The 12123-nt window shown below is 45.3% G+C and overlaps 1 protein-coding gene across 18 annotated transcripts in view; it reads right to left on the bottom strand.

Annotated features, from left to right (window-relative positions):
* Positions 1-2151: 2151 nt before the first annotated feature.
* The window catches only part of ZNF331 (zinc finger protein 331), a 73954-nt gene continuing 63982 nt past the window's right edge, over positions 2152-12123 (bottom strand). For 17 of the 18 annotated variants that reach the window (XM_054538291.2, XM_054538290.2, XM_054538289.2 and 14 more), the window contains 2 exons: positions 10669-10795; positions 2152-5736 (listed from right to left, as the gene is read on the bottom strand). In XM_054538291.2, the coding sequence (XP_054394266.2) occupies positions 4481-5736; positions 10669-10795 (1383 nt within the window). In that variant the 3' untranslated portion in view covers positions 2152-4480. 18 annotated transcript variants of the gene reach the window in all.

Here is a 12123-nt window from a genome sequence, read left to right as displayed (position 1 = left end):
AACTCCCGACCTCAAGTGATCCACTCGCCTCAGCCTCCCAAAGTGCTGGGATTACAGGCGTGAGACACCGCGTTGGCCCACCTCTGGGCTTTTTATATAGACTTTGGATTTTGCTCCTTGAGCCAAGAGTCCTGCCTGACACACATTCTTCCCATATTTCCTTCTGTGAACTAACCCTGTCCACCCAGGCTGTCTTCCTGTGCCTTGGCTGTGTCCTCTAAGGCCAGGCCAGTGCTGCCTTTCCGCACAGCCTCCTCGTTTCTCAGTATTCTCCTTACCCCTACTCCCACATTCCTCCAGCCTCCTCTCACTGTCTGCCACCTGCTTCTCCTCTTCACACTCCTTCCCTTGCCCTTCTCTTCTTACCCCACCCAGCTCCTCCTCTGTTTACGCAGGAATGCCCGGAAGAGCAGTGGCCCCACCATGCATGTTGCTCTTGGTGGCAAGGAGGGGACCCTGGGCCCCTTCTGCTGAGGCTGGCGTACGGTCCACAGGGGAAAGGGGCACTAAGCAGGATGATGCCGCCTATGAGGTTGATTCCTAAGGGTACTGAAGCCTAGATCAGAAAGATACCCAGCTCTGAAACCTGGGTCTGGAACCCCTTCCCCTGAACATGCTCCCTCACTTCCCCACCACCCCTGGAGAATCTGAATCCTTAACCTAACGCTGAGGTATTTGTAATCTGAGAACTAGGCAGCTTTGATTGAAATGTAACCCTGCCCCTGAGGTAAATCAAACAAGCAGGACTTCAACCCTGTATTCTGGATCCTTTGCCAACCTTTATAGGACACCCCTGAGCTCTAACCACACCACCATCCCCTGTGCCTAAGGTTCTCCTGCAGGATGTAGCGTCTGCCCTCCATCTCCGCAGCTGCTCTCAGGAGCACTCCAGTCCTCTCCCAGCCCTAAGGCCTCTCTCCAGGACTCTATCCCTTCTCTCCCAGAATTCATCCCCGAGCTCTAGCCGTTCCTTCCCATGCGCCAGGCCCTCCCATGCCCATTAGCCACTCCTCTGCCCCGTCAAACTCACTCCCATGGGGTCTAGAGTCCTCCCCAATCCATATTCTCCGATTCCTACTATGGGCTCTGGTCCTTTCCCTAAGGTAATCCTACCCTCAGCCTAGCACCATCTTAAGATAGTTCAGGTCTCTCCCCTGAGTCTGGGTCCTCACCTCCCCCAGGACTCTGTCAGGTGTTTGAACCAGAGCAACTCCATTTTGAGTGCGGGCTGGGAAAATGAGGCTGAGGCTTGTTGGGCTGCATTCTGAGAAATGTAGGCATTCCGAGCCTCTAGATGTTTACGGTTAAGAGAACAAATTAATAACAGTTACTAAACAGACCCACACTTGGGACTGTCCAGATATCCCGGTATCTGGAGAACAAAGGCATTCCTAGTTTTGCTTTAAAGATAATATCAATTCTTGCAAAATAATGAAGAAAAGGAATCCTTTATCACAAACCCTTGTAGCAGAGCACGTCCCCCACATATGTGAGCATTGGACCTAGGGTGGATGCGTTCCTCCTCATGTCAAGAGCATCCAACACTGTCTGTGGAGCAGCTGTCCTTTCACCACTTTTTCTGTTTTTGAGATGGAGCCTCCCTCTGTCACTCAGGCTGGAGTGCAGTGGTGTGATCTCAGCTCACTGCAACCTCTGCCTCCCGGGTTCAAGTGATTCTCCTGCCTCAGCCTCTCGAGTAGCTGGGACTACAGATGTGCGCCCACACACCTCGCTAATTTTGTTCTTATAGTAGAGATGGGGTTTTGCCATGTTGGCTAGGCTGGTCTTGAACTCCCGACCTCAGGTGATCCACCCACCTCGGCCTCCTAAAGTGCTGGGATTACAGGCATGAGCCACCGCACCTGGTCCCACCACTTTCCTTTCTTAATAAAGCTGCTTTTGCTTTGCACTGAGGACTTGTCCTGAATTCTTTCTTGTGTGAGATCCAAGAACTCTCTGCTGGGGTCTGGATTGGCACCCCTTTCCTGTAACAACTCTACTCTGGGCCCTGACCCCTTCCCCAGGACCAGTCCGCTCACCTCCCTCCCGCCCTGTCCCTGCTGTGGGGCACCGCCAGGATTTGGCAGAGGTCCAGTCTGCTGGCGGGGTCCCTTCTTGAATAGGTCGTTTGAATATCCAACAGAGACCTGCTCATCTTTGATTTTATTTATTAATATTTGATTGACGAATACTAATTGTATTATATTGATGGAGTACAATGTGATGTTCTGATACATGTATACAATGTGGAAGGATTAAATCAAGCTAATTAACATATCCATCACCTCGCTCCCTTATCCTTCTTCTTTGTGGTGGGACATCTGAAATCAACCTTGTTATTGTGATTTAAATTTAATCATCCTGGTGACTGTCTAGAGTGACAGCACATTGTGGTTTTACGCTACAGTTCCTTGAGGAGCAATGACATTGAATACATTTTCACTTACTTATTGGCCATTTGGTGGTCTTCTGTTGAGACGTGCTGAAGTTTTCTCCCCTTTAAATTGATTTTTTTTTTTTTCAACTTGAGGGATTCTTTATATTTTCTATGAGAGTTCCTTTGTCAGGTGTACCATAGAGCAAACATCTTCTTCCAGTCCTGTTTCTTGTCTTTTCCCTATCTTAACAGCATCATTTGATGAACAGAACTTTGTACTTTTGATGAAGTGTAACAACTTTTTACGTTTGCTGTGTTTTGTGTACTAAGAAATCATTGCGTAACCCACGGTTGTGCCAATAATCTCTTAACATCTTCTTCTAGAAGACTCAATGGTCTTTTCCAGCCTCACTGCACCCACAGGGGGTTTTCTTGTAAAAATTCACTAATGGCCACACAAATGGCAGTAATGATCATAAAAACAACAATAGTTAATATTTATTGAAATTACACCATATTCCAGTCACACTTTCAAAGACTTCACATGTACCAAACATTTAATTTCCATGATAGCAGTCTCAGGTAGATGTGATTATCCTTATGTACAAATAATGCACATAGTGTCTGTGTGCCGGACAACGCACAGGGGTAGCGAGCCTTTGGCCCAGTGTCTCACAGGCAGGAGGGCGGGGGATGGTGGGGACAACTGGTAGAGTGCGTGCCAGGACTAAAGTCTTTCTCATGTGTTGCATTAGCAGGTTATTCCACAGATGCCACGGAGTAAACTCAGAATGGTACTGGTAGTCTTTACGTATTCATTAAACTAACCCACACAATAAAAACATCTACACCAAAAACAAGATCATTAAGAAAAAGTGATTTTTCCACTCTTCAAATTTGCCTCTAGAATGACTTCTGATATTCTGTAAGCAGAAGAGTGATCAGTGGGCTGGGTGCAGTGGCTCACACCTGTAATCCTAGCACTTTGGGAGGGCAAGGTGGGTGGATCACCTGAGGTCAGGAGTTTGAGACCAGCCTGGACAACACGGTGAAACCTGTCTCTACTAAAAATACAAAAATTAGCCAGGTGTAGTGGTGCATGCCCGTAATCCCAGCTACTGGGGGAGGCTGAGGCAGGAGAATTGCTGGAACCTGGGAGGTGGAGGTTGCAGTGAGCCAAGACCGTGCCACTGCACTCCAGCCTGGGCAAGAGTGAGACTCTGTCTCAAAAAAAAAAAAAAAAACAAAAAACAAAAAAACAGTGATCAGTGAAGGCTTTCTTATGTTAAACTGTACCATGAATTTTCCTCGTGTTGAGGAAGGAATGGATGTAGTCTAGAGGCCTTCCTATATTCTTTGTACAGCAGTCCCCTCTCACCTGAGGGGGGTATGTTCCAAGACCCCCAGTGGATACCTGAAACCACAGATAGTACGTTTTTTTCCTGTACATATATACGATACTATATACTACATTTTTTCCTGTACATACATATCTAAAGTTTAATTTATAAATTAGGCACAGTAAGAGATTACCAACAGTAACTAACAAAATAGAACAATTGTAACAATATATGTAATAAAATGTGAACGTATCTCTCTCTCCCAAAATATCTTATTGTCATGTAGATCTTAGCAACCTCAGTATATGATTTTTTTCTTTTCTTTTTTAAGTTGAGAACTTTCACCTTTTCATTTAAAAGGAAGCACTTTGTGGCTTCTCTTTGGCATATCCGAATCACCAGCATCACTACTCTTGCTCTCTGGGGCCACTGTTAAGCAAAGTAAGGATTGCTTGAGCACAAGCACTGTGATGCTATGATAGTCGATCTGATCACCAAGACGGCTACTAAGTCACTAGCAGGGTGGGTAGCGTGTACAGCGTGGATGTGCTGGACCAAGGGATGATTCACATCCCTGGCTGGCTGGAGCCGGACAGCGAGAGATTTCATCACGCTACTCAGAAGGGCACACCATTTGAGACTTACAAATTCTTTGTTTCTGGAATTTTCCATTTAATATTTTTGAACTGCAGTTGACTGCAGGTAACAAACTGTGGAAAGCGAAACCATAGATACGAGCGGGCTACTGTGTTCAAAAGGCTCTTCAACTGTTGTGGATCCTCTGATGTTCTCGGAGATGGTTTAGGTGGTTACACGCCTTCCCGCACTCCTTACATTCGTAGGATTTCGCCCCACTGTGTGTTTTCTGATGTTGTGTAAGCTGATGGCCATGACTAAAGCTCTTCCCACATTCTGTACACCCATAGGGTTTCACCCCGGTATGAATTCTCTCATGTTTCACGAGGCTCGACCCATAAATGAAAGCCTTCCCACACTCTTTACATTTATACGGGGTTTCGCCCGTGTGGATTCTCTCGTGCTGAGTGAGGTGATAGCCACAATTGAAGGCCTTCCCACATTCTGTGCATTTGTACGGCTTCTCGCCCGTATGTATCCTCTCGTGCTTAACGAGGCTTGAACCCCAGCGAAAGGCCTTCCCACATTCCTTACATTCGTGAGGCTTCTCACCGGTATGGATCTTCTGATGCTGAGTAAGGTAATTGACTCGAGTAAAGGCCTTCCCACATTCTTGACATTCATAGGGTTTCTCACCTGTGTGAATTCTTTTATGCTGAATGAGGCTTGAACCACAAATAAAGGCCTTCCCACAGTCTTTACACTCGTAAGGCTTCTCCCCGCTATGAATTCTCTTGTGCTGAATAAGTTTATACACACGGCTAAAGGTCTTCCCACAGTCTTTGCATTCGTAGTCTTTCTCCCCAGTGTGGAATCTCTGGTGCTGAGTGAGCTCATCACCACGCCGAAAGGCCTTTCCACAGTCTTTACATTCATAGGGTTTTTCACCAGTATGAATTCTCTTATGAATAACGAGGCTTGAACCCCATCGAAAAGCCTTCCCACAGTCTTTACATTCGTAGGGCTTCTCCCCAGTATGAATTTTTTGATGTTGAGTAAGCTGATTGCCCCAACGGAAGGCCTTCTTACATTCTTTACATTCATAAGGTTTCTCGCCAGTATGGATTTTCTGATGTTGACTAAGTTGATAGCCACGACTAAAGGCCTTCCCACAGTCCTTACAGTCAAAGGAATTCTCCTTATGATGTCTCTGATGTGTTCTAGGAGGGGTGCCCTCTCTAGTAGCAGGCCTTTTTACATAATTGATGATCATCTGATTGACATACCTCCCTCTGGAGCGCTGTGGTCTTTCAAGCATACCTTCACATATCCAGTTACGGCCAAGGGATTTACTTCTTCTATCTGAATTCCTTTTGGAAGCCCTTATTTCATGAATGTTTTTTTCTGTAGGTAAACTCTTATTTTCATATGCTGACTCCAAATCTGGGAAAAAAGAACATATTTTCTTTCCTTTAGAGGGACACAAGTACAAACAAACCTAACCACAAACCAAAAACTCGTCTAATAGAAATAAAAATTATCCAGTAGAATAAATGTGAATCACCCAGGGCTCTTGTTAAAATGTAGATTCTACTTCTGGCACAATACTAAGTGAGAATTCATTGGAGACATCTGTTTTCAAGTCAGACATGAAAAAGGTCCCGACAATTAGTCCTATTATTTCCTATTTTGAAGATGAAAACAAGTATTTGTAGATGATGTGATGATATACTTGGAAAACCAAATACAGAAGTACTGTAACAAAACAATATGCAGTTGGATAGCTATGTGTAAAGCATTCTGAAACTGATACACGTATATGTCAGTAGTATTATTAAAAGTAACTGGGTAAAGGGCCGGGAGTGGTGGCTCACGCCTGTGATCCCAGCACTTTGGGAGGCCAAGGCAGGCGGATCACCTGAGGTCGGGAGTCCAAGACCAGCCTGACCAACATGGAGAAACCTTGTCTCTACTAAAAATACAAAATTAGCCAGACATGGTGGTGTATGACTGTAATCCCAGCTACTCGGGAGGCTGAGGCAGGGAAATTGCTTGAACCTGGGAAGCAGAGGTTGCAGGGAGCCAAGATCATGCCATTGCACTCTAGCCTGGGCAACAAGCATGAAACTCTGTCTCAAAACAAAAACAAAAACAAAAAAACAGGCCGGGTGCGGTGGTTCACGCTTGTAATCCCAGCACTTCGGGAGGCCGAGGAGAGCAGACCATGAAGTCAGGAGTTCGAGACCAGCCTGGCCAACATGGTGAAATCCTGTCTCTACTAAAAATACAAACATTAGCTGGGCGTGGTGGTGGGTGCCTGTAATCCCAGCTACTCTGGAGGCTGAGGCAGGAGAATCGCTTGAACCCAGGAGGCGGAGGTTGCAGTGAGCCGAGATTGTGCCACTGCACTCCAGCCTGGGTGACAGAGCTAGACTCCGTCTCAAAAACAAAAAACAAAAAACAAAAACAAACAAACCCTCTCTCTACTAAAAACACAAAAATTAGCCAGGCATGGTGGCGTGTGCCTATAATCCCAGCTACTTGGGAGGCTGAGGCAGGAGAATCACTTGAACCCGGGAGGTGGAGGTTGCAGTGAGCCAATGGAGTGAGACTCTGTCTCAAAAAAAAAAAAAAAAAAAGCAACTGGGTAAAATAATACAACATTCAAAAGCAACAAAAAAGATAATTTACAAGACTAAATTTAATAAAAAATGTGAAAAAGTTTAGAAGAACAATAAGGAAAAGTTTAGAACTTGAGCATCAATAAGGAGGCTCACTGCAAAGGACTGAGAAACAGCAAACGTTTAAATCTGTAAGTTCGTAATGATACTACAAAATGTTAAATGGCCAGCTTTGGAGCACGCTAGGAAACCAGTCCTTTATTATAAAAACTGGCAATTGGCTAGGTGCAGTGGCTCATGCCTGTAATCCCAGCACTTTGGGAGACCGAGGTGGGTGGATTACTTGAGCTCAGGAGTTCAAAACCAGCCTGGGAAACATAGCAAAACCCTGTCTCTACAGAAAAATATAAAAATTAGCCAGGTGTGGTGGTGTACACCTATAGTCCCAGCTACTTGGGAGGCTGAGGTGGGAGCATGGCTTGAGCCTGGAAGTCACGGCTGCAGTGACTGCACTACTGCACTCCAGCCTGGGAGTCAGAGTAAGACCCTGCTTCAAAAAATAAAAAGAAAAAAAGAAAAAAATACAACATAAAAACTGACAAAGAAAAAGAACAAAGTTTTTATCCTTCTTATCCAGTATGAACAGTGCCACTGCATGAGCAATTAGCAGATGAAACAAAATTTCTCTTTAAATTATAACAACTAATAAATGAAGGGGCAGTAATAGGCGTGCACCATTTGAGCCCCCGGTGTAATGAATGCAAGCACTGCCAATGACTGCCAATGGCAAAGAGGAGCTACAACCAGATACCAGGTGCTTCATGGTGGAGACACATTAACAGCACCCAGGAAGCAGTATTGCCAACACCTAGATATAAGAAAAAGAAAACGGGCACTTAAAGTGAGGCTAACCCACTTTCAGGAATGATAAAGGGCAGAGGATCACGTCACCTCTACCCCTGCTACTAAAGGCGTTGCCCACAGACCAGCAGCACCAGCAGCACATAAAATGGGGTTAGATATGACAGGAAAAACACGGCGACAGGGAAATGGGGTGACGATCAAGTTCGTGGTAAGATCTTTCTTTCCTAGAGGCTTTGGGCCCGAGCCCTCGGAGAAAGCTTCTCCAACACCTCAGGGTGTGCCTGTTCCCTGCCCTGTGGGGATGCTCTTTGTACGGGTGGCTGACTGGCTCCCACTTTCCTCCGTATTGTTGTCTTGTCTTTTCCCTCACAACCATCAAGGCTCTTTCCCTTAATTCTATAAGACAGTACATCTGGCTTAGAAATCATATGCCCTCCTTTAAAAAAACGAAATGCTAGAGGACATAGAACTTGAGGAAAAATTTCAAGCTCAAAACTTTAAAAATTCTTTAAAAATTATTTTTATTTTTATTTTTTGAGAGGCAGTCTTGCTCTGTTGCCCAGGCTGGAGTGCAGTGGCATGATCTTGACTCACTGCAGCCTCTGCCTCCCAGGTCCCAGCGATTCTCCTGCCTCAGCCTCCTGGGTAGCTGGGATTACAGGCGCATGCCACCACGCTGGCTAATTTTTGTATTTTTAGTAGAGATGGGTTTTCACCATGTTGGCCAGGCTGGTCTTGAAGTCCTGACGTCAGGTGATCTGCCCACCCTGGACTCCCAAAGTGCTGGGATTACAGGCATGAGCCACCATGCCTGGCCTTAAATTTTTTTTGATTGAGTATTAATCAAATTTATAACAACCAGAAGTCAAAATGCTATTGAGCTGGGTGCAGTGGCTCACGCCTATAATCCAACCTCTTTGGAAGGCTGAGGTGAGTGGATTGCTTTAGCCCAGGAGTTCAAGATCAGCTTGGGCAACATGGCGAAATCCCATCTCTACGAAAAAACACAACAATTAGCCAGGTGTCGTGGTGTGCACCTGTGGTCCCTGCTACTCAGGGAGATGAGGTGGGAGGATCGCTTGAGCCCAGGAGGTTGAGGCTGCTGTGAGCTGTGATCATGCCACTGCACTCCAGCCTGAGTAACAGAGTGCAAAAAAAAAAAAAAAAAAAAATCTCATTCTAAAAAAAAAAAAAAGAAATGCTATACCTCTACCTCCCGGGTTCAAGTGATTCTCCTGCCTCAGCCTCCAAGTAGCTGGAATTACAGGTATGCGCCACCACACCCGGCAAATTTTTGTATTTTCAGTAGAGATGGGGTTTCACTCTGTTGGCCAGGCTGGTCTCGAACTCCTATCCTCGTGATCCATCTGCCTTGGCCTCCCAAAGTCTTGTGATTACAGGAGTGAGCCACCACACCCAGCCTTATTTTTTATTATTTTTGAGACAGAGTCTCGCTCTGTTGCCCTGGCTGCAGCACAGTAGCACGATCTTGGCTCACTGCAACCTCTGCTTCCCAGGTTCAAATGATTCTCCTGCACCAGCCTCTGGAGTAGCTGAGATTACAGGCATGCGCCACCATGCCCGGCTAATTCTTATATTTTTAGTAGAGACAGGGTTTCACCATGTCGGCCAGGCTGGTCTCTAACTCCTGACCTCCAGTGATCTGCCCACCTCAGCCTCCCAAAGTGCTGGGATTACAGGCGTGAGCCACTGCGCCTGGCCGAGAAGAGGTCATATTTTAAATTTCTGTAGGCATTATGCCTGGAAGCAAGTGGAACATGGTGGCTAGCAGCATGGAATCTGGGGACCAAAATTATTAGATTTGATTCTAGCTCCTGCTCCCTCTGTCTGACCACATCACTTTGTGCCTCAGTATCCTCATCTCCAAAATAGACAATCGCCTATCTCATCTGCTTGTGAGAATGAAATGAAATGTACTTACACACACAGTGCTTAGAACAGTGCACGGCACAGAGTAAGCATTATATATATATGTGTATATATTATATATGTGTATATTATATGTATATATTGTATATGTATATATATGGGTATATAATATATATATGTGTGTGTGTATATATATATAAAATATATATATTCCTATTTGTTTGTTTATTGTTTTAGTGATGGGGTCTTGATCTGTTACCCAGCCTGGAGTACAGTGGTATGATCATAGCTAACTATAGCCTTCAACTCCTGGGCTCAAGTGATCCTCCTGCCTCAGTCTTTCGAGTAGCTGGGATTACAGGCAGTGTCACCACAGACGGCTTAGCCATTAATATCATTGTTGTTATTTTTGCTAGAAGAAAAATAAATTTCCAGAGATGTTTACAAGATATTATCATTCAATGTTTAACTCAAAGTTCAGGGACTGTAACTTTCAACCTCACTTCAGGTATGGTATGTAAGAAATGAAATACGTCCACTTTGGTTTTATACAAATTCTGTTTGTCTAATCTACTCTACTTCAAACACATAGGCTGGTTTACTAGAACAATTCAGGGCACTGTGTCCACATGTTTTCCCCAGATGTGGGTCCCCAGAGTGACAGCGACCACCAACAGCAGTTTGGGTATAAACATCATCTCATAAGACAAACTGGTTCCTTTGAACATGGTCATGAAATAAATAGCCCAGAATTCCCACTCATTCCACAGACATTAAGGAAGTGAGATGATTACAGGGGGAGTCGACAAAAGTGGGAAGGTAACTGATGGATGGGAGGGGAAGGTGTGTGGTGCTCATGGCCACATCAGTAAGGCTCAATACATTCCTTGGGGACAGGAAGAAGAAATTCAACTAGTTTCTTGAAAGGTGGTCCTGAAATTCATAGTGGACAGCGGATATTCCAGGAGGCAGTCTAAGTTATCTGAGGCGTGCAACTCACCCAGTGAGACCAAGTTACTGTAGTTCTCCAGCATCACATCCCAGTACAGGTCCCTCTGAGCAGAGTTCAGACAGGCCCACTCCTCCTGAGAAAAGTCTATGGCTACATCGGCGAATGTCACCAAACCCTGAAACAGAAACCCACATGTGCATGATAAAATGAAAGGAAACAGCTTCCAGATGAAGGAGACAAGAGACCACCCTCTGGGTAGGGTGAACACCGTGAGTAGACTGAACACCTGTGACATGGGCAAGGGGCGGTAAGGACATCAGTGTAACTGTGACAGAAGCAGAATGCCTGCATGTCATTGAAGAGCTCTACCGCTGCAGAGAAAATGACTTGTACTGTGCAGAATCCTCAATTAGTCAAACCTGCCAGGAAGTGGATAAAACAATCCAAGTTTTCTTCTTGTTTACAAGCAGTGTCTGCTATGTGCCTACCTTATAAGTTCTCAACAAGTGTGGATTCCTACAGCATTTTTTCTTTTAAGGGGGGAAGAAAAATCAATAGTTTCGTTTAAGATCTTTTATTTTAGAAAATAGGGTTTGCTGGGGCCGGGAGCGGTGGCTCACGCCTGTAATCCCAACATTTTGAGAGGCCGAGGCAGGTGGATCATGAGGTCAGGAGATCGAGACCATCCTGGTGGTGAAACCCCGTCTCTACTAAAAATGCAAAAAAATTAGCCGGGCGTGATGGCGGGCGCGTGTAGTCCCAGCTACTCGGGAGGCTGAGGCAGGAGAATGGCATGAACCTAGAGGGGTGGAGCTTGCAGTGAGCAGAGATCGCGGCACTGCACTCCAGCCTGGGTGAAAAAGCAAGACTCTGTCTCAAAAAAAGAAAAAAAAAAAGAAAAGAAAATAGGGTTTGCCAGGCACAGTGGCTCACGCCTGTAATCCCAACACTTTGGGAGGCTGAGGCAGGCGGATCACCTGAGGTTGGGGGTTCGAGACCAGCCTGACCAACATGCAGAAACCTTGTCTCTACTAAAAATACAAAATTAGCTGGGCGTGGCGGCTCATGCCTGTAATCCCAGCTACTCAGGAGGCTGAGGCAGGAGAATTACTTGAATCCGGGAGGCGGAGGTTGAGGTGAGCCAAGATTGTGCCACTGCACTCCAGCCTGGGCAACAAGAGCAAAACGCCATCCCAAGAAAAAAAACAAGAAAATGGGGTTTGTATGTTTGAATGTTTTCAGGCCTCCAGTTCATCATGCCAAACTACCATTTTAAGCAGTCTTCCTTTTAAGCATTTAAAAAATTCCCACACAGGTAAGTCAGACTGTTTATTACAGTTATTCACTTAGGTTGACCAAAACACCTAAGGCTTTCTCCGATTCTGGGGTATGTGATCATCTCCTACTTCCATACTGGAAGATCTTCATGTTTGTTACCATCCACAACCCTGCCTTTCCCCTGTTCCTGATTTTTTTTTTTTTTTTTTTTTGAGATAGAGTCTT

The sequence above is a fragment of the Pongo abelii genome, chromosome 20 (genome assembly GCF_028885655.2).
Source record: "Pongo abelii isolate AG06213 chromosome 20, NHGRI_mPonAbe1-v2.0_pri, whole genome shotgun sequence".
NCBI lineage: Eukaryota > Metazoa > Chordata > Mammalia > Primates > Hominidae > Pongo > Pongo abelii.
Note: the sequence above shows the minus strand (reverse complement) of the source record. Positions and strands in the feature narration are given on the sequence as shown.